This window comes from Rhinoderma darwinii, chromosome 10 (genome assembly GCF_050947455.1).
Source record: "Rhinoderma darwinii isolate aRhiDar2 chromosome 10, aRhiDar2.hap1, whole genome shotgun sequence".
In the NCBI taxonomy this organism is placed as follows: domain Eukaryota; kingdom Metazoa; phylum Chordata; class Amphibia; order Anura; family Rhinodermatidae; genus Rhinoderma; species Rhinoderma darwinii.
Window position 1 is genome coordinate 47,819,631 of NC_134696.1, and position 27,976 is coordinate 47,847,606.

Consider the following 27,976-nt stretch of genomic DNA (forward strand, 5'->3'; position numbering starts at 1 on the left):
TCCGTTTGGAATTTTAAGGCGGCTTTGCTCTGCCTGCACAGGGTTTTTCGCCCGCGGCCGTTGAGCGCCACGGGCAAAAAAACACTGCGAAATACGCTTTCTCTGCCTCCCATTGATGTCAATGGGAGGTCAGAGACGTAAACGCCCGAAGATAGGGCATGCTGCTTCTCTTTCCTGCGAGACAGTTTATCTGCTCCCAGGAAAAAACACCTCCGACTCCCATTGAAATTTTTCAGCGTCAAAAAACTCAGTGTGAACATACCCTAAGACTTGGTGATTCTCCTGTTGTATTGTTTGAAAATACAATAAAAACCATGTTTAAAAAAACCCCCCAAAAAAACACAACTAGCACAAATTTGAAATGTGTAATTTTATTGAAAATCAAAGATTTTGGTCGCTATTCTTCATTAAAGGACCAATAAACTCACCTATCATTTCCACCCTCAATTGCCATTCTGGCTTCACAAAATTGCTGGCTTCTCTGTACATATTGGGGTGGGGGGAGGAGGAGGGATATTAGTCCCATGAACAATTTCAAGGACAAATAAAAGTAGCCAAAAACGTAAAATACTTGTTGAAAGATTCAACCATTTTTGTTGGAATCTGCTAACAATCTAATGTGTATTGTGGGCAACAGACATTAGACTGTGAGAGGATCCTGCCAAAACTAGATCTGCCAACAAACATCTTAAGTATATGGCTTTTAAAAAGGTTTTAGGAGGTAAAAAAAACAAAAAAACAGCACCACTCTTGTCCACAGGTTGTGTCTGGTATTACAGCTCATCTCTATTCAAGTAAATAAGCCTTAGCCGAGTGCCAATACCAGACACAGTCCGTGGCCAAGAGCGGCGCTATTTCTGCACAGATGATTTGAATATACTGTAAGATATAAGGTCCCCTGAATACAATAAGGCTTCAACAAGTTTAGTTTGCAAATATTTCCCCCATGGGTATCCAGATGTTTTTACACTGGGTGGCATGATACAGGAACTCTTCTCCTTCTCCCTCCTGGTGGTTCTCCCAGTCTCTGGTAAGCCCGTAGTTTACCCAGGTTCGCTTACAATTTTCAGCAGATGACCACTCCATAAATTTAGATCCCTGTTGAAAGCGAATAATATAAAACAGTTATTGACATCTGAATATAAATTCTTGGAAAGGAAATTTTAGCACTAAAACTTCGACTAAAGCCGTATGGGTTTCCCTTGTTTTTTTTTTTTTTTCTTTTAATTATTTGTGTGTTGCTACATTCAAAGAGCCACAACTTTGCAGGGCGAGTTGTATTTTTTAAAAGCACCATTTTAGAGTACATAAACTTTTATTACGTCTTTTTTTTTGGGGGGGGGGGGGAGGGGAGAAGCAATTCTGCAGTTATTTTTCACATTTTCTTTTGTCTTTCACCGTGCAGTTTAAATAATGTGAATATCTTTATACGGGTGGTTACGATTGCATCGATGCCATATATGCGTATCTTTCTCTGACACTTTTGCAAAGTAAAATCTCTTTGTATGGAAATCAATTGTTTTTTTGTTTACTATGTAACACTTTATTTTTTTAAATAAACTTGATTAAACTTTGTTTATTTTTTTTAGTCTCATTACACCAGTACTCCGTATACCAAATCATTGTTGCCAGTCAGTGTAAAACGGACAGCCAATCTATTAGGCCCATAGCCGAAGTAACCCAGTGACAGAAGGAGCCCCCTCCCTCTTTAGCCACATAGATGCCGCAGTCGCCATTGATCACGACATCTAAGGGGTCAACTGTCCAGGATTGGAGTTCTAGCCGATCCCGTCTGTTATATTGCGATGTTGGCTGTATATTACAGCGGACACTCGCTGCTGCGGAGGATGATGGCTGACGGACAGCTCCTGGGCATACCACTATGTCCTATTTGGGTCAAAAGTCTAAAATTAGGATGTAATGGTATGCCCATTTGTGCGTATGGGTTAATTGAACCTAATTACATGTTATATCACAATGTAATAGTCTCGTGTACTAAATACACATCACTTGTAACAGAGGAGTCTGCAGCCTTATAGAATTATTATCAACGGGGCAATAAACTAGAATGAGCATTTCCACTCAACCTTATAGGAATACTCTTTAGAATTGAGAACATTTGTAGGATTTTCTAACTCCCATTGATGTCAGTGGAGGGATGACCGTACTTGTATGACATCGCACCAGGAACCATTCATTCATGTCACTGGTGGGGATTTTAGCTGTAAGACATCCACCAATGAATTGTAATGATCATGACATGACTGATTTGCAAGGTCCTCGTAGAAAACCCCAATAAATACACACTAAACATGTAAGCAAATGGCCTGAGGTGGTTTAGTTTGGCAGATGTCTAAAGAATCCTGACAGTAGGAAAGTAATACACTTTAATGTGAATGGATTTGGTTTGTGCCAATACAAATGTTAGTGTTCAAACTCCTAAGCAATGAAACTTGTTACGCTCACAATTACTTGGCATGCCGCTTGGATTATGAGGTTAGTATTCCTATACAGACTTTAAGTCTTACGGCTTATAAACATTTTTACTTGGATGGGTATTCTGCGCTATGTTGGTTTTACTCTCAAAAGGTGAAAATGTTATGGCGGTGAACCTACACGTAATTCCTATCTTATCGGGTAGAACAAGTGCCGGCTTAACCACCTGGAGGATACCTGCACCATTCTGGGCTTCGTGTCGTGCGGAGGGAAGGAGCTGCGAGGAGGAGTTTCTGGTCTGTAACTTAAGACCTTTAATGATATGTATATTATACATTTTCAGAAATGATTATATTAATAAAGAAGTAAGAAAAAGAGCGGTTTGATTAATGTCAAGCATCCTTGACCCAAGTCTGCCCTCAGTTCAGTACTTAGGCCATGACTGGAAGATCTAAATATTTTCAGTCCAGTTGCTAGGGACAGACTGCTTAACAACCCTATAGAAAACCTTCAATTGTTAGCGTGTGTGTCCTTAGCAACCAGTCTGTCTCAATTGCTGCACTCTTTAGAAAATAGTGTAAAATACAGGAACCCCCAACAGATCCCATTAGAAGTCATCGGAGTCTATCAGGATCTTTGGGTATCTACTCGAACACAAATCCGGCATACTGGTCATGGCATGGCTCCGTTATCAACGGAAGCCATGACGCCAGTGTGAATAGAGCATTACAGAAAGTAAACGGGAAGAAGAATAAGCTGCGTTACCTGTTCAGAGCCAAAGTACCACATGGCTTGTACATCTTGGTGCTCCACAAGATATTTGGACATATGGTCCCGACCACCAGTAAGTATGTTTACCACCCCTCCTGGAAGGTCTGAGGTGTCAAATACCTAGAAAAAGCATAATTAAAAACAATAAGTGCAAGAAACCTACACCCAATACAGATGAACAGGAATAGTTCAAAACACCCGATGACTTTAATAAACTGGTATCTGGGCAGAATAGGGGCACTGGAGCACGGCCTCATCCAACATCCCTCCGCCAGGGTAAGCTTCCCAATATTAATATTCAGTTCACCCCCGTATCATCTACACAGATGTGGGGTGGTCATTAACCCTGCTCCCCTTTAATTACACGCTAACCACTTTTGCTCTGAGATATTTCAGGATGAGCCATCCGTTGTCGGTTTATAATTTGTATGTATTGAATAAAGATTAATATTTTCACATTCGATTTTGAGCTCTATTTAGACAATGTAGGGAAAAGTAAATTAAACGGAGTAAAGAATATGTACATTGGTAGCTTGTGTCTTCATGTTATTAACCCCTTCCCTCTGCAGACATATTTTTTTCTTATTCAAATTTTTATTGAGTTTCAGAACACAAAATTTACAAAACATAGTGGAGGGAAGGCCTCCACACCTAAATAAAAACAAACAAGGTCAGTGGACCAAAGCAAAAACAAACAAAACACCAAAAGGAAAATCAATAATGTGCAACACATCTCAACATGAAAAAGAGTGGTCGGTATACAACAGTAGCATGAGTAATCCTAGAGGCATAACAACAGAATGTACAGCGAGACCACTTAATTCAAACAGAGAAGAAGAGGCACATTACCCTAGACAGGGGAAGAGAAAGTATAGAAAAAGGCCCCAAGAGAGGGAGGGATAGGAGGGAGGGGAGAGGACAAGGGGATCCTGGACTCCAGTTCTGGCGTATTATGAATGAAAATCAGCAGCGCGCAAAAGCCATAGTACATTTCACAGGGGCATAGGCCGACTCAGGTTACCGCCGTGAGGTAGGAAGGAGAAGAAAGAAACACTATCCAAGGAGACCATGTAGACGTGTATTTTACCACAGATGCCGGGGAGTGAGCCACCAAGTGTTCCATTCGCTGTATCAAGGCAACCTCCCGAAACCACTCATCTAATGTTGGGGGTATTGCCGTTTTCCACCTGCGCGGGATTACTGACTTTGCTGCCTGAAGGAGATGTCTAACTAGTGAGCTTTTATAAACTTGTATTGGCATCGGGAACATGAATAAAAGAGCTGCTTCCGGAGAGTTGGGGACATAGACTCCAGTAACCTCCAATATTAATTTAAGCACCGCATCCCAAAAACTCCTCAACAAGGGGCAACTCCACCAAACATGAGACATAGAACCTCCTACAGCACCACAACGCCAACAATTGTCAGGCACAGACGGATACCATTTATGGAGCGCAGCCGGGACCCTATACCATCTAGAGACAATTTTGTAACTAGTTTCCTGGGCCCTAATGGCTATAGAGACTTTTTGTGAGAGGGAGAAACACCGCTTCCATTGTGCATCAGTAAATGTAGTATGTAATTCTCTCTCCCAGGCCCCGCAGAAGGAGGGTAGTTGTTGGGAACGCTGTGAAAGGAGTAATTTATATATTGTGGATATGGTATGGGTAGGTGGCTGGGAGGAGACACATAGGCGCTCAAAGTCCGTCAACAACCTGTGAAGGTGTGCGCGTCGGTTAACTGTTCCATAAAAATGTTTTAACTGGGCATATTCATATATATGGCGAGTGAGGGGCACGGCATCGGGGCAGATGGAGGTTAGGGGGAGAAGAGAGGAAGCGGAGAGGACCTGAGCAAAATACATGGGGCCGGTGGGCGGCCTGCCTAGGAAGGAGCGACCAGCCTTACCAGCAGGAAAGGCTGGATTATCTGTGATAGGAGTTAAAGGACCCAGGGGGTCTATAAGCGAACATCCAGGCCCTAAGGACCTCAACGCCATGAGGGTATGGTAAACAACAAAGGAGGCTTGAGTCGGTCTGTTCCCGGGCAGGATCCACGGCAGGGATGATAGGGTACTGGGACATAGTTGTTGAGCCAAACGGACCCATAGTTTTGATTCTTGGTTATGAAAAAAATCTAAAACACGTGCGTGAGTTGATGCCAGATAGTAGAGCCGACAATCCGGCAGACCAACCCCACCCGTACCCCTGGAACGAGTCAGCAGAGCCCGGCTCAGACGTGGACGACCAGTCGGCCAAATGAAGGAGCCGAAGCATCGCTGAAGCCGCAACCAATAGGAGGATGGAATAGAGATGGGGATCGTCTGCAGGAGATAAAGTAAGCGGGGGAGGAGAGACATCTTAATAATATTGATACGACCAAACCAGGAAAACTCAGTCTTATGCCAGGAATTAAGATCAGTGCGAAACTTGGCCAGTAGGGGGATAAAATTATTTGTAAACAATTGTGTAAGGTCCCCACTTATACGGGCACCCAAATATGTAATACCCCTGGAGGGCCATGAAAAGGGGAAATTACTTTGGAGAAGCGATACTAACGGGCCTGGAAGAGAAACATTTAACGCCTCAGACTTAGAGAAATTGATTTTGAAATTAGACCATGTTCCAAAACGAGACAACTCGGACATCAGTGAAGGGAGAGAGACATGAGGGTCTGTGAGATAGACCAATAGGTCATCAGCAAATGCCGAGCACTTGTATTCCTTCCCTCCAATGTTAATACCCTTAATATCCGTGTTGCTCCGAATGGAGGCCATGAGGTGTTCCATAACCAGGACATACAACAGGGGGGATAGGGGACAGCCCTGTCGTGTGCCATTGTAAATAGGGAAAGGTGCCGAGAGGGAGCCATTTATTTTTATTTGGGCCGAAGGCGTGCGATACAATGCCATAATTTTTGCCAAGAGAGAAGGTCCTATTCCCACATGCCGAAGGGTTTGGTAAAGTGCAGGCCACGATATTCTGTCAAATGCCTTTTCAGCATCCAGGGACAGGATCATGAGCGGGATTCGGTTAGTCTGGGCGTGGTGAATGATATCGAAAGTTTTAAGGGTGTTGTCACGGGCCTCCCGACCAGGCACAAACCCCACCTGGTCCGGGTGGATTAGTTCAGGCAGGTATTTATTCAATCTATTGGCGAGCAATTTAGCGTACATTTTTAGGTCTACATTGAGCAAGGAGATGGGACGATAACTGGAGCATAATTGAGGGTCCTTACCCGGCTTAGGGATCACTACGACATGAGCCAAGGTGGAACTAGGAGGAAACAGGACCTCCGGGGAAATAGAGTTAAAAGCTAACAACAAAAGCGGTAGCAACCGGTCCGCCAACACCTTGTAGAACTTGGCAGTGTAGCCATCCGGGCCAGGACTCTTCCCCCCTGGGAGATCGGTTATAACCCTGAGGAGTTCCGAGGAAGTGAAGTCCGAATCAAGTTCCTCAGCTATCTCCCCAGACAACGGTGTGAAGGGGGATGAGAAAGAATCCCGGTCCGGCGGATGGGAGGGGGCGGGGGTGGGAGGGTCAAGGTTGTAAAGATCAGAGAAAAAGCTATGGAAGCACTCCGCTATCTCTGGGGTCGTGTGAACAACTTGGCCAGAAGGAGCCTTAGTATTTGGGATGTGTGACTGGGCAATTCTAGTTTTTACAGCTCTGGCCAACATACGTCCGCTCTTATTGCCAAACTCGTAGAATTTACTGCGACAGACTTGGAGAGCGCGCTGCTGGGCAGAGTCCAACAGCCGTCTGGCGTCCTGTCGGGCAACCTGTAACTCCCGTAAAATCGGAAGAGACAGCGCACGTTTGTGAGCCAGTTCAAGAGCGCTAATTTTTTGGAGAGCAATTTTAAGGGAGTGGGCCCTTTCTCTTTTAAGGCGCGCCCCGTGTTTTATGAGGACCCCCCTGAGAACGCATTTAAGGGCTTCCCAACGAACCAAGGGGGACGTGTCATCTTGGGCATGATCAAGTGTGAAATGTTCCACAGTTTGAAGCAAATCAGCATGGCACACCCCATCCAGGAGCAGGGACTCATTCAGTCTCCAAGTCCAGGGGCCTTTAGTGATGAAGGGGAGATGTAAAGTACAATATACCGGGGCATGGTCAGACCACAGGATACTGCCAATGGACGTAGAGGCTACCCAGGGGAGAGCATGTTGCTGAAGGAAAATGTAATCCAAGCGACTGTAGGTGCCATGCGGATGGGAGTAAAAACTATAATCCTTATCCGTGGGATGTTGAATGCGCCATGCATCACACAGTTGAAGTTGTAGGAGAGCTCGCCTCGCCCGCCTAATAGCACCGTATGCAACACTAGAACGACCAGTAGAATTATCCACCGTCGGATCCAGAGTAAGGTTAAAGTCTCCGCACAGCACCACAGTCCCCCGGACCACCGGAAGGGCGGTTTCTATAAGTTGAAGAATGAAGGGCACCTGACCCTGGTTAGGAGCATAAGCGTTAATCACCGTGAATTCCCTCCCACCAATATTAAGCACTAAGATGAGGTATCTCGCCTCGGGATCCACAACAAGATTGACAACCTGATGGGGGAGAGACTTGTGAAGGGCTATGGCAACTCCACACGATCTGGAGAGGGGATTATTACTGAAATGCCACGTAGTGTAGTGTTTGTGCTTGATAGTAGGGGCATGTCCCTCCTTAAAATGTGTCTCCTGGAAGCATGCGATGTGTACCTTACGCTTGTGTAGATGGTGTAAGATTTGCGCCCGCTTTTCAGGAACATTCAGCCCCTTCACGTTGAAGGAGGCAATATTAAGGTCAGCCATGGATGCAGACTAAACGGCTCACTGAGGTATGCCGGGTAGCGCACGAAGGATCGGAGTCCAGGATCACCAGGAGGGAAGCAGAGGAGGGAAACAAGCTAGGAGTAAAGAACAGAGCATTAGAGAAAAACACAGACATAAAATCAAACAAAAAAGGCAGTACGAAAACAACTGCCGCACAAACTAAGCGCACAATTGCGGAAGACCAAAAATTCGGTCCAAAACCTACAGGGGGAAGGTGACAACTATGCATAAGAGTTATCCGCACTCCCTAGCGTACAATAATATAAGTATTAACAGCTTAACATCATTTGCATACTTTAAATAATGAGAGAGGAAGACATTGGAAGGCATCTGAAGGTAATACTCAGAGCAACAAGCAATCTTGAAATCAGACATCAAGTAAGTAAGTAACAGGAGGAATTCCAGGAGCGACAGTCCGGATCATCATGCCGAATGGGCGGTCTCCATGGGTGGAGTAGGATCACGTTCTTGTCGGCGTCTAGATCGTCTGCGAGGTCCACGCGGAGGACGACCCTCCGCCACAGCCAGGGGCCCAGAGAACGGGCGTCTCCCCCGCGATCCCCCGCCAGCAGAGGATAACAACGAGGGCCACTCCGGTAATGCAACATGAGGAAGGTTCAAGTCCCGCAAGAAACCAGGCAGGTCGGCCGGGGATCGCACAGTATAGGTACGGCCCTCCTGTCGAACCATCAGGGCAAACGGGAAGCCCCACCTGTAGATGATGTCCCGGTTCCGGAGCACCTCCAGCAGGGGTTTGAGAGCAGCTCTTTGCGCCAGCGTGTGTCGAGATAAATCCGGCAAAATACGCAACTGCGTGCCTTGGTGGAGAATGATGGGCTGCCGTCGGATTTTTTGGAGGATAGAGTCCTTGATTGCGTAAAAATGGATTCGGCAGATGACATCCCTCGGCCGAGGATCATCAACACTTACAGGGCGGAGAGCTCTATGTGCCCGGTCGATCTCTATATGGGTATTCGGCGGACGGCCTAGTAAAGTATTGAAGATGGTGGAGAGAGTCGAAAACAGCTCAGACGCAGGAACAGATTCGGGCAATCCTCGAACACGTAGGTTGTTCCTCCTATTACGGTTTTCAATATCATCAAGGTGCTGCTGCAAAGTGAACAACTGAGCTGAGTGCTGCTGAATAGTGGATTGGATATCTGCAATAGTGGCATTATCAGCCACCCGGTCCTGCGTAAGAGTGTCCACCCTCGTAGAAAGTGAGGAAAGTTCAGCACGAAACTGTGTAAACTCCAGCTTGCATTCTTCAACGATCTGTCTGGCGAAGGACGTCATATCAGCCCTAGTAGGCAACAATTGAACAAGCTGGCGGATATCTGAGAGAGTCGCCGGCCGATTTTCACATATAGATCCAGACGACGGGTCAGTAAAACTTAATCCCCTACTGGCTGGGGTGTCCACTTCAGGCGACGGGAGTGGGTGCAATTGAGGACCTTGGCCACTTGCAGGTAGTGCAGGCATAGCCCCAGGGTGCTGGGGAGCTCCCATAGGCAGGGTCGAGGCTATGGTTGTTGGGGCATTGGGGAAGCTGTGCCATGCAGAGCCAGAGGACCAAGAGGGAGAGGCCCCCACCAGCCCAGGGTCCCTGGGTGGGAGGGGAAGATCTGGAGCTATCAGTCCCACAGCGTGTGAGGTGAGCTGGGTGATGGGAGGCTCAGGGCCTCGGTACTCACTGTGCCTCCTAGCTAGCTCCTCCAACTGCAGCACTGCAGGCAGGGCAGGTGTGGTGTCTCTCACTCCCGGGGATGGTAGTAGGCCGCTGTCGGGTCTCGGAAGGAGAGGGCCTGCAGGCCATGAGAGCAGTGACGGGGGAGGGTGGTGTCCTGGCATGCGCAGGCCCTCCGGAGAAAGCCGGCCGCCATCTTGAGAGGCCACATGGTCCTGTGACAGGTGAACGGCGTCCGCCGCTTCAGGGGCCCCTAATGCCTCCCAGCTAGACCGGGGATCTGGTGCCTCTGGGTCCGGTACCTTCTGCGTTGGCACACTCTCTTCCGGAGCAGCTGAAAGGAGGGCCGTGCTCTCCAGAGCAGGCCCGCATCCGCACGCCTCATGGTCCCGGCGGCCATCTTGGAGATCGGCAGGCGCTGTCGGCCGTGCCGCAGGAAACATCACAGCCCGGGAAGGAGACAGAGGACCGGGGACCCTCAAGATCTGCACCTCAGAGGGTGAGTGGACGTGTCCTTCTGCCATCCCCGGCCCCCCTGTGCACTGGTCCGTTGGGGATGGAGAGGTCGGGCGGCCATCTTGACCTCCGGCCTCGGCCCGCGTCGCAGCCCGCAGCTGCATCTGGGGCTGTCGCCCAAAATACTCCCCGATATCGCGCTGGGGCGATGAGGGGCATGTAGGGGCTGCTGCCTTCGTTTTTTTTTGATTCTTCCCCATAGCTGGGAGCGGATGTCAGCCGATTTCGGGAACGCTAAGAGAGGAGCTGGAGAGAGCACGTCTTCACTCTCCCATAGCTGGCCACGCCCCCCTGCAGACATATTTTGTTGATTTTTGCTTTTTCCTCCCCCCCTTCCAAAAGCCATAACTTTTTTCTTCTTCCATCGATATAGCCATATGAGCGTTTGTTTTCTGTGGGACGAGTTGTAGTTTTTCACAGCAGCATTTATTGTACCATTTAATCTACTGGAAAACTGGAAACATTTTGTTGTGGGGTGGAATGGGACAATAAAAACAGTGATCCCCCCCCCCCCATCGTTTTTTGGGTTTAATTTTACGGCGTTCACCGTACGGCCAAAAATGACATGTTAACTTTATTCTGCGGGTCAATACGATTACGGGGATACAAAATTTATATATATTTTAGTACAGTTACAAGGAAAATTGTTAAAAACATTTGCAGCGACGTATTCTGAGCGGTAATTTTTTTTTATATTTCTGTCAATTGAGCGGTGTGGGGACTTTTTTGCGGGTCGAGATGTAGTTTGTAGTTGTTCGTCAATCCATTCCTGAACAATATTTGCAGTGTGTCAGGACTCATTATCCTGATGGAAGAGGGCACTACCATTAGGGAATAGCGTTACCATGAATGGGTGCACTTGGTCTGCAACAATATTGAGGTAGGTGGTACGTGTCAAAGTAACATCAACATGAATGTCAGGACATAAGGTGTCCCAGCAGAATATTGCCCAGAGCATCACACTGCCTCCGCTGGCTTGCCTTCTTCCCATAGTGCATTCTGGTGCCATCTCTTCCCCAGGTAAGTGAAGCACATGCACTCAGCTGTCCACATGATGTAAAAGAAAATGTGACTCATCAGACCAGGCCACCTTCCTTCTTTGCTCCATGGTCCAATTCTGATGCTCATGTGCCCATTGTAGGTTCTTTTGGTGGTGGACAGGGGTCAGCATGGGTATTCTGACTGGTTTGAGGCTACGCAGCCCCAAATGCAGCAATCTGCGATGTACTGTGTGTCCTCACATCTTTCTATCATAGCCAGCAGTAACTTTTTCAGTAATTTGCGCTGCAGTTGCTCTTCTATAAGATTGGATCAGACGTCCTAGCCTTTGCTCCCCCGACACATCAATGAGCAATGAGCGTCTATAACAGTCACCGGTTGTCCTTGCTTAGACCACTTTTGCAAGGTACTAACCACTGCATACCGGGAACACCCCACAACAGATACTCTGACCCAGGCTTCTAGCCTCACAGTTTTGCCCTTGTCAAGGTCGTGCAGATCCTTACACTTGCCCATTTTTCCTGCTTCCAACACATCAACAACTGACCATTCACTGGTTGCCGAATATATCCCACCCCTTGTCAAGCACCATTGTAGCAAAATAATTAATATTATTCTCCAAGAAGTGGTTTCATTTCATGGCTGATGGGTCAGTCTATGTGAATGAATCACCTTCATATGAAACGATTATGCACTAGATTTATCTTTATTGAAAAATCACAACAATTTTTTACATATCTACACAAAAAAAAAAACTAATGTGTTAAAGTGTGGAAAATTCACAAAAGGAAAAACAGTTAAACTTAGATGATGAATATGAAAATAAACAAAAATTATTTATAAACATGAGAATTCTAGTGCAAATATAACAACAGAGTGTAAAAATAATAACACGTCCCTTGTAAGTAGGAGTCCTGCAATGTCTCCACACACGACCACAACCACGGCTTCCTCGGGGGAGAGCATTTCTGTTTCACTGTTTTTCCTTTTGCGTATTTCATTCACCTTTGCAGATTACAGGGGTTTTTGTAGGGTGCATTCACATTTTTCTAACATTACAATATATATTGGCCAGGTTTACCATAGTTTTATGTGGAGTTGTACATCATTGAGAAGCAAAAAAATATATGAAAAACTAAAATGTCTTCTCTTTTGAAGGGCAACGTAGTGCTGCGTTGTGCATGTGTTTTACCGCGGTTTGCAGTGTGGTTTTTGGCCACATGGTTTCTACATATGAAATTCATGCTTTGTTGTTTTTTTTTTTTTAACGTATCGCAAACCCAGTCCATCAATCATGCATGGAAGGAGAAAGTACAGTGTCCCAAATCAAGTTGGAGAAACGAAATACAATAATGCTATAAAACGGATAGAACAGTAATATACCTGAATGAGTTACAATATTTATGTTGCTCACAAGTATAGATACAAAAATGAAAAGGTGCTTATTTAGAAATATTTAGATACATCCAGAGTACACTTTGAATCGAGCCATAGGGCCGACACTTCCCGATACTTCAGGGTATCAGGGCAACCTCTATGCTGGTAAGTCACATTTTCATATGGAATGACGGTATTGGTTCAATTTATTGACAGACAGATCGGTTCATTGACAGTATAGATAATGGCAGGCTTTGGCCAGTAAATACATAATCCAGAAAAACTGGAAAAGACCTTTACTAACTGTATGGCGTGATGTAGTGACTTATCTGGATCTTGAAGGAAAAGGACCATGTCGTCTGTGTAAAGACCTACCACACTTGTTCCTCCCCCAAATGATACACCAGTTACCAAAAGGAGAGTGGCGGAGCCGTATGGCTAGAGCCCTGATAGCAATAGCAAACAGGACAGGTGACAACCTTAACATGTACCTCGGAAAATAGGAAAAATTTGTAAAGGGAACTCTATTCGCTACCACATTGGCCAGGATAGACATGTATCAGCAGGATCCAGGTATGGAACTTGGGACCAAAAAGAAAGCGCTGAAGACACGCAATAAAGTAGAAATCAAAAATCAAAGGCCTTCATAGTTTCAAGAGACTCAAGGACCCAGGGCATATTCTGTGACCCACCGAATGTGATAGCGGTTTGAACTCTCCTTATGTTTATGGTCGTCCACTTCCAAGGCATAAAATCCATCTGATCTGGGTCAATAGACAAAATGACCTCGATCAATCTACTAATTAGCAACTTGGTCAATGTTGACTGCAACGTGTTAACTAATGAAATTAGCCTATAAGAACCACAATCCAGGCCCTCTTTAAAAGAGAAGATTTTAGTGGGAATATTATGGTAAAAAGAAGAGAGAGGGAATTATGATCTAGAGCTTGAAACAGCGGATCATGTAACAACGGGGAAACCGGATCAATATATATCTTTTATATACTTCAACAGGGAGACTATCTGGCTTGAGTGATTTGTTTAATGCCACGTCCTGTATGTCCTCCTGAATCTCCTCTAAAAGTACTTGTGGCATCTAATCGAGCAACTTGGTCAGCAGCTAAGGTGAAGAACACAAGATCCTGAAGATATGCTAAAACATTGGAGGTTTGATACAAAGTCATTGTCGTAAAAGTTGGCATACAAGTTAATAGCCTGTGCCCGGCTAATCTCAGCGGCAAAATAGTAACTTATTTTAGGACTGAGTTGGAGCCAATTTCCAGTCTAATCAGATGGGCCAACAACTGGCTGGATTGCTTAACCATGTAAAAAAAAAATAATAATTGGCTAGTAAAAAAAAGTTAACAATTAGTTTTAAGATGTAGGCTTGGTTTACAAATGAGTGACATACCTAACCAGTTAGTCTTATTGCTTGTAGTCGGATCTAAGATGTATATATGTTTCACCGGTTACTAGTGTCTCTAGAAGTACCTTGTTACATACAGTCGTTTTTTTTAAATATAAGATACAGTAGACCTAATTCACCATCTGAAATAGGCGTTAAAAGAGTCCCAGCTAGGAGTACCGGGAACATCAGACTCTATGATTTGTAAATAGGAGGAAATCTGATCAGAAATTCGATCCCTTCAGTTTTAACCAAAAGCGATGTATTTTCCAGGTTGTCAGAATCTGATGTCCTGGGAATTCTACGTTTAAGAGGATCGGTTACTAGTTTATTAACGCCCTATCTGATAGGTGCTATGATGCTGATAACATCCTTCATGTGCCACCAGAACCACTGTTCTAGGTGGTCCACAGCCGAAGATATGGCTATTTGAATTGATCCCCCTTTCCTCCAGCCTCAGGTTATAATCGCAATGTGTAAATGGACCTTAACCCCTAGCCGCACCACGACGCAATTGTACGTCCATGTGGCCAGTGTCTTAGCGCACAGGGACGTACAGTTACTGCGTGGTTCCCGGTGCACACTGTCGGCGACAGTGTGCACCGGGAACCGGGAGGCCAGCTGTCCCTGACAGCTGACACTCCACTGTATGCCGATCAGTGACTTATTTCCACTGATTTCGGCAATTAACCCCTTAATTGCAGAGATCGATTGCAATAACCGCATTCAGGGGTTTCTAGCACATCGGCAGACCTCACAATGAAATCCTGAGGTTTGCAGATGGCTAGCATGGTGATCGGAGGCCAAGTAATGGCCTCCGTGTCTGACATGTACGGAAGCCTCCTGATAGACTTCCTGTCAGAGTGACAGGAAGTCACTGCCGTTCGCGATGCACACTGTCGGTGTCCCTGACAGCTGACACTCCACTGTTGCCGATCAGTGGCTCATTGCCGCAGATTTTGGCAATTAACCCGTTACATGGGGTGCTCGATTGCGATCTAGGGGGTTTGTATCACATCAGCAGCCCCCATCCAATTGCTGATGCTTGTGATGGCACCCGGGGGCCAGACAACGGCCTTCGGGTCTGCCATGTATGGAAGCCTATGAGGACCAGCCTCTAGTTGGTCCTCGTAGTCTAACTGTCAGAGTGACTGTGACGTCACACTGACAGTTGGAATACGTTACACACCACCTAGGTAGTGTAATGTATTCTAGCAGCGATCAAAGCTGCAGGTAAAAAAAGTAAAGAAAAAAGTAAAAAAAGTTAATAAAAATGTTTTACAAAAGTGTAAAAATAAAAGATTTTTTTTCCCTATAAGTCTCTTATTATAGTGAAAAAATTAAACTGTTAAAAAAAGGTACACATATTTGGTATCACCGAGTTCGTAACGACCCAATCTGTAAAACTATAACATTGTTTTTACCGCACGGTGAATGCCGCAAAAAATAAATAAAAATAAAAACAATGCCAGAATCACTATTTTTTGGTCACCACCCCTCCCAAAATATAGAATAAAAAGTGATCACAAAGTCGCATGTACCCGAAAATAGTACCAATAAAAACTACAACCCGTCCCGCAAAAAACAAGCCCTTACACAGCTTTTTTGACTGAAAAATAAAAAAAGTTACGGCTCTCAGAATATGGTGACACAGAAAATGTATTATTTTATAAAGTGATTTTATTGTGCAAACGCTGCAAAACATAAAAAAACTATATACATATGGTATCGCCGTAATCGTACCGACCCGCAGAATAAAGTAAAATTGTCATTTATAGCGCATTAGGAATGCTGTAAGAAATAAAGAATTTAAAATGCCAAAATCACTGTTTTTGGTCACCAAAACTCTAAATAAAATGTAATAAAAAGTGATCAAAAAGTTGCATGTACCAAAAAATTGTACCAATAAAAACTACAGCTCGTCCTGCCAAAAATAAGGCCTCACACCGCTCAATTCATGGAAAAATAAAAAAGTTATGGCGTTTGGAAGGCGGGGAGTGAAAACTAAAATGGAAAAGCAAAAAAGGATCAGTCATGCAAAGGTTAATTAATTTCTATTAAAAAAATAAATTATTACCACATGTGGGGTATTGTCATACTCGGGAGAGATTGCGTTACAAATTTAGGGCGACTTTTTCTCCTTTATCCCTTGTGAAAATGAAAAAAATTCAACATTTTAGTGGACAAAAATGTTTATATTCATTTTCACGACCTAATTCTACTAAATTCTGCAAAAAAACCTGTGTGGTATAAATGCTTACTATACCCCTAGAAAAATTCCTTGAGGGGTGTAGTTTCCCAAGTGGGGTCACTTTTGAGGTGTTTCCACTATTTTGTTCCCTCCAGGGTGTTGCAATCGCGACATGGAACTAAGAACCAATCCAGCAAAATCTGTACTCCAAAATCCAATCAGCACTCCTTCCCTTCTGAGCGCTGCCGTGGGTCCAAACAGCAGTTTATTACCACATATGGGGTATTTCCGTAATCAGGAGAAGATGCTTTTCAAATGTTGCGGTGCATTTTCTTCTTAATTCCTTGTAAATATTACAAATTTCTATGTCTTTTCAGAAAAAAAGTTGTAGATTTTCATTTTCACAGACTAACTCCAATAAATATAGTAAAATACCTGTGGGGTCAAAGTGCTAACTATACCCCTAGATAAATTCCTTGAGGGGTCTAGTTTTCAAAATGGGGTCACTTTTGGAGAGTTTCCACTTTTTGCAAAAAATATTGAGTTTTATTTCTCTGGTCAAACCTTCTGTGTTACACAATTTTTTTTATTACAAATGAATTTCGGCAAAAAAAAGAAATTTGTAAATTTTCCCTCCACTTTGCTTTATTTTCGGTGAAACGCCTAAAAGGTTAAAGAGGCTCTGTCACCAGATTTTGCAACCCCTATCTGCTATTGCAGCAGATCGGCGCTGCAATGTAGATAAGAGTAACGTTTTTTTTTTTTTTTTTTAAAAACGAGCATTTTTGTCCAAGTTATGACCATTTTTATATTTATGTAAATGAGGCTTTCTAAAGTACAACTGGGCGTGTTTAAAGTTATGTCCAACTGGGCGTGTATTGTGTGTAACATCTGGGCGTTTTTGTTCTTTTACGAGCTGGGCGTTGTGAATAGAAGTATCATCCACTTCTCTTCACAACGCCCAGCTTCTGGCAGTGCAGACACAGCGTGTTCTCGAGAGATCACGCTGTGACGTCACTCACTTCCTGCCCCAGGTCCTGCATCGTGTCGGACACATCGGCACCAGAGGCTACAGTGGATTCTGCAGCAGCATCAACGTTTGCAGGTAAGTAGCTACATCGACTTACCTGCAAACGCTGATGCTGCTGCAGAATCAACTGTAGCCTCTGGTGCCGATGTGTCCTCGCTCGTCCGACACGATGCAGGACCTGGGGCAGGAAGTGAGTGACGTCACAGCGTGATCTCTCGAGAACACGCTGTGTCTGCACTGCCAGAAGCTGGGCGTTCTGAAGAGAAGTGGATGATACTTCTATACACAACGCCCAGCTAGTAAAAGAAGTAAAAACGCCCAGATGTACGCACATAATACACGCCCACTTGTACATAACTTTAAACACGCCCAGTTGTACTTTAGAAAGCCTCATTTACATAAATATAAAAATGGTCATAACTTGGCCAAAAATGCTCGTTTAAAAAAAAAAACAAAAAAAACCCGTTACTCTTATCTCCATTGCAGCGCCGATCTGCTGCAATAGGAGATAGGGGTTGCAAAATCTGGTGACAGAGCCTCTTTAAGAAACTTTCTGAATGCTGTTTTGAATACTTTGAGGGGTGCAGTTTTTAAAATGGTGTGATTTATTGGGGGATTCCAATATATAAGGCGCTCAAAACCACTTCAGAACTGAACTGGCCCCTGTAAAAATAGCCTTTTTAATTTTTCTTGAAAATGTGAGAAATTGCTGCTAAAGTTCTAAGTCCTGTAGCATCCTAGAAAAATAAAAGGATGTTCAAAAAACGATGCAAATATAAAGTAGACATATGGGGGATGTTAGCTAGTAACTATTTTGTGTGGTATTACTATCTGTTTTACAAGCAGATACATTTAAATTTAGAAAAATGCACATTTTTGCAAATTTTCTCTAAATTTTGGTGTTTTTCACGAATAAATATTGAATTTATCGACCAAATTTTTCCACTATCATAAAGTACAATATGTCACGAGAAAATCTCAGAATCGCTTGGATAAGTAAAAGCATTCCCAAGTTATTACCACATAAAGTGACGTCAGATTTTAAAAAATTGGCTGTGTCCACAAGGCCAAAACAGGCTCAGTCCTGAAGGGGTTAAAGAGTGGGAAAAAAAATAGTACATTTCAAAGGTGTACATTGCCTTTTTAAGCTACTTTTCTAAATGATATTTAGTTATTTTAAAGTAAAAGGGGTTTTCCACCTATAAAAATAATTTAGACTGTCCCGCAGGTGACCTAAACTAATATTTATTTCCAGGGATGTACAATAAAGCTGTTACTTAGGCTATAAAAGCCATGTCTTACACTTTCTTCCTGCAGTTATTTTCCATGATGCCAGCTACGTTTATTTCTAATATACTCGAGAGGAAGCTAGCTACTTCCTCCCTCACTGATGTCACTATTAAATTACACTTCCCAGAATTCTTTGTTTTTCAGCTTGTTAAAAAGTTATTTTGTAGCCTTGTAGGCTATAAAAGAATGAAAAGCAATCCCAAGTTATTACCACAAAAAGTGACACGTCAGATTTGAAAAAAATCGGCTGTGCCACAAGGCCAAAACAGGCTGCGTCCTAAAGGGGTTAATAAGTGGAGCAGTTGTCCGTAGAAACCAATCAGATTCCCACCTCTCAGTTTTCAGAAGACGGTTGCAAAATAAAAGCTAAAATGGGATTGGTTGCTTTTGCTCCACTTTCTCCTAGCACTAGTTTTGATAAATCTCTCAATTGTGTTTAAAAGGGGTATTTCCAACTTAAACGGGATCTGCCATAAGGGTCTGCCAGGGACCCGCATCTATCCTCAGATTGGTGGTCACCCGACCCATGTCCCGCCTGGTGAGGCGGCCACCGGTCGCTCCATGCTGGCAGAGACAGAATGGAGAGACAGTCAATTGCTCGGCTGTTTCCATACCTCTGATTGTAATAAATGGAGAGCGCTGTGTATATGTGTGGCCTCCTCTCCATTCATTCTCTGCCTGGATGCGGTGGACGGTGATAGGAGATCGGTCCTGGAGACATATATGGTGTATCATGTGGATATGCCATAAATGTTTAAAGAGGATCTGTCACTTCTTTATTAATTCCCTATCTCCTGACTAATCTAATAGGCGCTATGATGCTGATAACTACAGCGTAATATTTTTTCAAAACGTTTATTATTTGCAAAGTTATGTGCTTTTTTCTAAATATGAAAACATTAGGAGCGCAAAAAATATAATCAATTCTAGACAGGGATTTTTGACTAGTTGAGTAGCAAGTATATTCTAGAGGAATGGGACGGTGATACCTCCACAGTTCGATCCAACCACAGTATCAATCAGTTGGTGTAGAGATAATATAGGGATGTCCTACCAATTTAATGCCCATTCAAAACCCATCTACGGTGGGATTCATGACTTGGTTAAAGTCACACATACAAATAAGAGGAGGGCTATTGATGGGAAAATGTAACAGGCACATGCACAGCATATGTATACAGTATTGATCTTGGCCTAAGTGATTACGAATCTGCCCTCTCGTGGACAAAAAGGGAGGCTAGCCTAGAATAGGAGGTGTGAAAAGAGTGGCAGGACCAATAAATTCGCAGCTTTTTAAGGTAATTAGATTTCTCAACAACCAAATGCGTTTCCTGGAGCCCTAGGAGGTTGGGGCTGGATCGTCTAATATGTGGGAAAAAAAAACCGGCAGTCCTCTTTTTAAAGGGCTATCTAATCCACGCACGTTCCAAGAAATACATTGCAGTGATAATGCCATAAAAGAGTAACTACTAATACGTACATAAAGTTCTGAGCACATATTAAGCGTTCAATCGGAGCAGCACAATAAATGCAGGTTAAACAAAGAGAACCAGAAGTAGGTATAAATGTATTAAACCATTCAGTAACAAAAAGGCAACCTGTGAAAGAAACACATGACAGCCAGTAAACCACCCAAAATAAGTGTCATGTAGAAGACTATTGGCAGTATATGGGGCAGACCCGACCAGTAAGTGGTTAGGCATGCTGCGTAGCAAAGTTAACCAGAGATTGGGTTAAAGCCAACAAAAGTAAGACCATCCTGAGTGCACATTATGATCATGACACGGACTGCAAAGCGCAAGGTTATTAGTAGAAAAATTGATTTAAAAAAAAATAATAAAAAAAACAAAAACCGGTTGATGGTACTTTTCTAAGTACAAGCAAAGTCGAAGCATAAGGAGATTTGTAGCTCTGGCAGGTGAATTCTTTGCTACCTACGGCTGGAACGGTATCAGCTGATAAAGTTGCCTGTAGTGGGTGAATCCGGAGACAGTGTCAGACATCCACAGGGTGCAATTGGAGCCACTTCAAGGAACACTGCAGGGGTATAAACAAAGATGGTTTTACCTTCCATTACAATTTGTAGGCACCGCAGGATGAGCCATGGAGTAGACCACTCCTCAATCTTTCAATTTCCTCTTGACTTCAGTAACTGTAGCCTGCAATTTTTGCAGGTCTGCCGAGAAGTCCTGGAATGTGGTCACCGGTGAATTGTTATAGGTGATCGTCCCTTTATCAACGGCTGTCTCAAGGCAGCATCGCGGTCTCTGCAATTTAGAAATCTTGCCAGCAGTAGTCTAGGGGATGCCCCTGGTGGAGGAGGTTTTGCTGGTACTCGGTGAATCTTTTTCACTACAAAGAAGAAAGAAAATGTTGACTCTCCATTGTGTAGCCTTCAGCCATTGCTCCATAAACGTGTTGCCCCTTTGTTTTTTTTTGGAGAGGCCAATAATACAGAGATTGTTGTGCCTCAGGCGATTCACCAAGTCGTCAGTTTTGGGTTGGCAGACCTCAACCTTTTTTGTAGTGGTCAGCAGTTTAGCCGGGATAGGCGATCCTCCAGTTCATTAAAGCGGCCACACAAGTTCAGCATATCTGATCGCAGCAGGCTTACACCAACATTAATTTCTTCTATTTTCCCCAGTTACGTACATTTTGCAAGAGTTAACGGCCGCAAGTAGCTGTGAAGACACCTGGCGGATTGTAGGCTCAGTCTCGCAATCTGAATTTATTTCCCCAACCTCTTTGCCTTTAGAATGCGCAACACGTGTAACACGTGGTGTAGAGAAGCTTTCCTGGTTATCAGCTCGTGCAAACACTGAGATTTTCGGACGCATAGTGAACCTTGGACCGGTTGATTATGAAATTCTTGTTTTGGAGCAGCTACACTTCAGGTAATATCACAGGACTGCTGGCAGGTGAGAATGTGAATGTGCACTGTACACAGATGATACTGTCCAGTAGCAGTAAATCAGAGCCTGTGTCTATGGGTCCAAAGGGCATAAAAGAGATCCTAAAACCTCAACTCCTTTATTGACCACAGCGTTCGGACCCAACATTGTAGGCCACTTGGAAGCTTAACCCCCCCCACTATTAAAAGTGCCTTATAGGTTGTATGGCTTGTGCGGGAGAACTCAAGAAATGGTCAGTGCTGCCTTCCTGTGGTGGTTGTCATAACAGGCCGTGGGCATAATAGACCGAAAACCACAAGGCGGGTGAAATGTAAACGTGGCAGTAGCAGCCCGATGTGCATTTGAGGTAGCGTAGTATTTAATCCCACTGCGGAGGCCCAGCAGGATATGTGTAGCAGCCCGGTAGAGTTACCATCCATGAAATGAGAGGCGGCCGCGGCCTATGCGGTACAGAGGTCCGACTTGTCACGAGGCCGAAACACAAGATGGAGCGGGGAGAAAGCAGGGCACATTCCCTGTCACAGCTAGAACGAAGTAGAGAAGTAGTAGACCCACATCAGGTTAACGTTGGAGCAGTATTAGGTCATTATGGCTCAGGATGATATTTGCCCCCCTGCGAGTTCAGCTGAAGCGCACCCGTCCATGTTGGCTTAGCCCCACCCCCAAAATACATGTTTTTAACTTGCTTTACTTGCAAAAACCTGAATCGTACAACTACAACAATTGCTGGTAAAACCCATGCAGTGGCACATTGCCGCAATGTGCCCTCCGCTGATGCTGCCGCAGTGTGCCCTGCGCTGATGCTGCCGCAGTGTGCCCTCCGCTGATGCTGCCGCAGTGTGCCCTCCGCTGATGCTGCCGCAGTGTGCCCTCCGCTGATGCTGCCGCAGTGTGCCCTCCGCTGATGCTGCCGCAGTGTGCCCTCCGCTGATGCTGCCGCAGTGTGCCCTCCGCTGATGCTGCCGCAGTGTGCCCTCCGTTGATGCTGCCGCAGTGTGCCCTCCGTTGATGCTGCCGCAGTGTGCCCTCCGTTGATACTGCCGCAGTGTGCCCTCCGTTGATGCTGCCGCAGTGTGCCCTCCGTTGATGCTGCCGCAGTGTGCCCTCCGCAGATGCTGCCACAGTGCCGTCAGGGGCTTGCCTAGAGCTGGCGTCCCGGAGCAGAGCCGCTTCTGGCACTCTGCCTGGGATTCCAGCTCTGCTCCTGACATCACTGTCCATATATAGACAGAGATGTCAGGGGCAACCCCAGAGCTGGAGTCCCGGGCAGAGCGCTAGTAGGCTCTTCCTGGGACTCCAGCTGGGCTCCTGACATCACTGGGACTCCTGTCTGGGGAAGCTCCTGTCTGGGACAGCGATGTCAGAGGCTTCCCCAGAGTCCCAGAGCAGAGCCGATAATAGAGCTCTGCCCGGGACTCCGCTCTGGGGAAGACCCTGACACACTGTCCACATATGGGCAGCGATGTCAGGGAATTCCACAGAGTCCCGGAGCAGAGCCGACACCAGCGCTCTGCTCGGGACTCCGGCTCTGGGGAAGCCCCAGACATCGCTGTTCATATGTGGACAGCGATGTCAGGGAATTCCACAGAGTCCCGGAGCAGAGCCGACACCAGCGCTCTGCTCCGCTCTGGGGAAGACCCTGACACACTGTCCACATATGGGCAGCGATGTCAGGGAATTCCACAGAGTCCCGGAGCAGAGCCTGTACTAGCGCTCTTCCCGGGACTCCGGTTCTGGGGAAGCCCCAGACATCGCTGTTCATATGTGGACAGCGATGTCAGGGAATTCCAGAGTCTCGGAGCAGAGCCGATACTAGCGGCTCTGTGTCCCGCGGGCCGCAGATGACAGCCCCAGGGGCCGCATGCGGCCCGCGGGCTTGAGACCCCTGCTTTAAATGGTGGTTGATCCCAAAAAAAACAACCAAAACAACCTTCTGATTGCAACAGGAGACAGGAGTAAAAGGAGAGGATATCAATCCCTAAAGAACGCAGCATACTTGTACATCTACCTCACCACATTCCGAGAACCAGAAGATTTGATAATCCAGCAGCCACCAGGTCTTATTATTGGCAGCTATTACAGTGCATATTATTGAAAACCCAGCGTAACATTGAGATTCAGAACAAAATAGTAAATTAAAATGAATGCATTGTACCTGGTAAAAGTCTAGGGCCGGCAGAGGGAACTTTTCACTTGGCACAACCACCACGGCGTTTCCACGAACAATTGCTGGAGCAAAGAGGCTCACAAAACTTAGGAGAGGATTTTCATCAGGACAAGCAATGCCTACAACCCCAACAGGTTCTCGAATAAGAACTGTAGCTCCATAAAGCAAAGTTTCCTTAAAATAATAAAAAAAAACAAGAGTAAATAAATCCAGTTCCGTCCAATCCATCATTTACACCTCCTTATATCTAATCTGCATCTTCTTTGTGACAGCCAAAATTGCCTTAATGTAAGTAATATGTAACAATTTGATGCGTACAGTGATGGTCCGACCATCTTTCTACATGGGAGACGGGTCCAATTCTAATCTCTCCAGTGTGATTTCCTTGGGAGATAAGCAGTACCATGGTTGTCTGCCAGCCGCCCATCTCCCTTCTCCGGATGAAATAACACGGGCAAGTCTGGAACATAGCTGTTGGCTGATCACAGCTATGTTATGTGTATAGTAAACTTTAGTGTGGTCAGGAACGCGGTTGTCATTACCCTGTGGAAGACAGTAAGTGATAACCACCCTGAATGCCTTTATGGCTTAGAGCTGCAGCGGTACCTTTTTATTGTGTATTTTTCTTTAGTACCAGCTTAAGGACTCCAACAAAAAAAACAAGGTGATTTAATTCGCTTGCATGTCTTACCTGTACAGTGCCACCATATTTGTCACAATATGCTCCCCAGTAGAAGAGTCGTTGAATGCTGAGGTCCACTTCTTGCAGAGCCTTCTCTTTAGACTCCCCGGTCAAAGTGTTTAGTCGTTGAGCGACCTCTTCCCTCCGCAGCTCCAGATTTTCAGCCATATAGTACACAATCTGCGCTCTGTTATGCGCTGCCCTCTTCCCCCACCTGTTAATGTTAAAAATTCAAAACTGATGAAAAATGTCATTTCACATAAAGAAGCAATGCAGGGGCATTATTCCTTTTTATACAGCACAAACCTACATTATTATAGAAAAGGAGAGCAGAACAACGTCCCTTACACTTTAAATAATTTTCATCTGGTGAGGAAATGCTTTAGAATATTGTTAACACAAAAGATGTAGTTATAGTTAGTCATAATCAATGTCAATTTGCTGCACCTAAAGCTAGCAGAATTTTGTTGTGCATTAGAAGAAACAAAGATTCAAGAAGATTATAAACCAGCACTGAAAAGAAGGGGCAAATAGGATATCAGTAATCAGGGAAGATTGCGCAAAGTAACAAAAGAGAAGGTTATGGCTCTGTTCAGACCAGGTAGTAGAGTGGTGCCAGAGAGCCTCCCTGCAGGAAACAAAACAAAAGCTATGCGGTGCAAGGAATGGTCATGATGTAGTTTGAATGACAGAATGCCTTAAAAACCATATGGGTCAATACTGAAGCGTAAGGGCAAGAATTGACAAAATCTCACAATGGGCCAGACTGCATTAAAGTAGATCAAGTCTGTTTTTGGTCCATAAAACAAAAGTTTTTTCCGTTCCCTCAGAAGACATTTAATATAAAAACTATGAAGGTCTTGAATTCCCTTATGAGACATAAAATTTTGGAATGTGATCTTAGAGCTGCTGTCAAGAAGTTACAAAAACATTTAAAGAATAAGGCTGGTCATTTTTTAAGAACCGATAAGATTTTTTGCTGCTCTTAAACATCTAAAATGACAAATCTTCCAGCAGATGAGTCTTTGTGCTTCCTGTTTCTACATTGCAGCATCACGTGGCTGCTATCTCCAAGATTATTGCAGGCCAGTAATTGAGCCAGCTGTATGTTAATAACCTCTCTTTACATAGAGATCAGTAGGCGGGTGCACAAAACTAAGCCCCTCCCAGGCTGGACATCGTAAAACGGACAGCAGGAAACGATGCCTCAGGGAGCCTGACTGACAGAAAAATGTGGTATATATACACATCATAATATTATCCAAGCCTCATCATCACTGGTGTCCTATTAGTATCCTGCAGGGGGGTAGTCCTCATTGTAAAATCATATGATTCAGTTTGGGTTTCCTATACATTGACTCCGTAGCGGCTCAGGATGGCGCTGCCCTGATTTTATGGCCAGCACAGGCTTCAGTTGCGGCCTAGTAGGGAGCAACAGGGGATCTCTAACGGCACAAAATGTAAATAAAACGTAGACTTGCATTGGTTTGTTGAGCTCCAGGACGCTGGACAACAGTTCACAAGTTTTTGACTGGAATGACTTGGACCAAGTATTGTGAAAATGTTAGGACATCTGCCGCTGTTAAAGTCAAAGGTCATACTTGATAAAATAAATTATTTTTCCATTTAAACATCTTTATATTATGTATTAAATGTCTTCTATTTGAGGGGTGCAAACCTTCTACATCGATGCCCCTCTGACTGTAAACACTATCTCACGTATGTTCTGGAACTCAGCATCATGGGAAAAGTAAATGAATCAATAATAAAGAGGTTGATAGCCCTTTGCAGACATTAATTGATGGGGTCTGACATGTAGAATTGTGAAATTTGGCATACAATAATCTAATATTCTCTTGACGTTAATGTTAGTAATGAAGTTAGTCTAGTGAATGGACTGGCTAATGAAAGCCCTGTTGTGACCATCTATGTAAAATAATAGAAGGGCCGGGTACGCCAGAGCGGGAGCCCATGATACTTAGCAGCTCTATACCCTGGCTCATAGAGACGGGGTCCCTAGTGGTGGACCCACTCTATGACATTCATATGCCCTAATAAGGCACAAGCAAAAGGGTTGTCTTAGTGAGACAACTTCATCTAGTTTTGGGCAACCCAGGCTAACATTGCAGGTCTCCTGGCCAGCAACTCATCACGTTGGCTCCAATAGTTAGAGTCTCTGCAATCATCTATTATTGGTAAGGGAACCACAACGAACAGCAAATCTTTTTCTCTAAGGAGGGAGGTAGCACTGACCCGGGAGACACCCTTGTAATATTACACCTTTATGTAAGGTCCCATTTCTGAATCGTCTTTCTAATTTATTTATTTCCACAACACTTAGGGTTCTTCAACTGTAATAAATGTACATGGAACCTGGCTTATGGTTCTGCAGAATCATTTGTCGAATTCAACTTGGAAACTATGCGAGGCAAAGCACCCAAGTGTATGCAGGGAGGGGGGCTGATGATGTCGTCATAGGGGCACTGCAACATTTTGCACTATTTATGGTTTCTTACATTCTCCTATAAACATGAATATAAGTGAAAAGCACTCATAACTTACCCAGGAGCTGCTTTGTGAGCCGCTTCCACAGCGTTGCGCACATCTTTTCTGTTGCCGTCAGCCACATATGCTGTGACAGCACCATCAGGTCCAAAGATGGGTCGAGAGTACATACCATCTGGACGTTTTTGGGCTCCGCCATAATACAACTTGTAAGTTCTGTCAACACTGAAAACATAAAATGTTTTTTTCACATTCTAATTTTTTCTTAAATACAGAACTTATATTTGGAAAGTTGGATCAAGAGGACTGGTCTGCTCTCCTGACAAGTCTGCTTCAGTAAATACTTGTATTACCCATGAAATAACTATTTTTGAGAATCTTTACTTGATATGCCCACACAAATTAGATGATAGTTGGCTGAACCTGCCAATTTTGGCAGGACTGGTCAGCTATCTAATGTGTATAGGGTTGTCTCGACTCTCCCACAACGACAGATGTTGAGGGAGTGAAGAATCGGTCATGTAGGATATCAACATGCCCGCTTCTTTGTCCTCATGGGAGAAATGCCGCTCCAGACGTGTCTGGCAACAGCTTATTTCCCACTCCTCATCGACAAACATTAATGGTGAAGTCGGGAGAAACACCTGTTGGCTACAGCACATTTAGGACTCTGCTTTGTGCTATTCCTCTGTTATTTCTCCTGGAAATGTATATACAGACTGACAACTAGGCGTTACCATTGTCAATAAGGTATGTTCTTACACAGTTTGACACGGTTAACACCAATCCTATTCCTATTTTTCTACCTGGAAACGTATGAATAATTGGACAACTAGGTGTTCCCATTGTCAATCTGGAGTACATTGACAAGGGGAATGGTGAGACACTCGACAACGGCAATGGGGATAAAAATAGTTATTGATTTCTTCATACATTTTCAGGTGGAATAACAGAGGGACAGCACAAAGCAGAGCTCTAAGAAAAGATAGTCCGGAATTGTCGTTCATCGGGAATATAAGTGGTTACCAAAGCAGACATGTCAGGAGAGAGGACAGCTCCTCATTAAAAGGGTTCTCCACAAAACACTGATCGGTGGATCTGTTCGGTGTAATAAGACCGGTCAGTTCATTAGTTTAGTGTGACAGCTTCTCGATACACTTTTCCCATTGCAGCTCAGCCGGCT

The 27,976-nt window shown here is 44.6% G+C and overlaps 1 protein-coding gene across 2 annotated transcripts in view; it reads right to left on the reverse strand.

The window, feature by feature from the left end:
• Positions 1-355: 355 nt before the first annotated feature.
• Positions 356-27,976, reverse strand: part of ALDH16A1 (aldehyde dehydrogenase 16 family member A1) — an 80,673-nt gene continuing 53,052 nt past the window's right edge. Inside the window, exons 13-17 of one of the 2 annotated variants that reach the window (XM_075839859.1) lie at positions 26,851-27,018; positions 24,298-24,502; positions 23,595-23,780; positions 3,202-3,327; positions 356-1,098 (exon numbers count right to left, since the gene is read on the reverse strand). In XM_075839859.1, the coding sequence (XP_075695974.1) occupies positions 925-1,098; positions 3,202-3,327; positions 23,595-23,780; positions 24,298-24,502; positions 26,851-27,018 (859 nt within the window). In that variant the 3' untranslated portion in view covers positions 356-924. Of the gene's footprint in view, positions 1,099-3,201; positions 3,328-7,918; positions 8,107-23,594; positions 23,781-24,297; positions 24,503-26,850; positions 27,019-27,976 lie in introns of those variants that run through there. The other variant, XR_012850862.1, reaches the window with a different exon arrangement.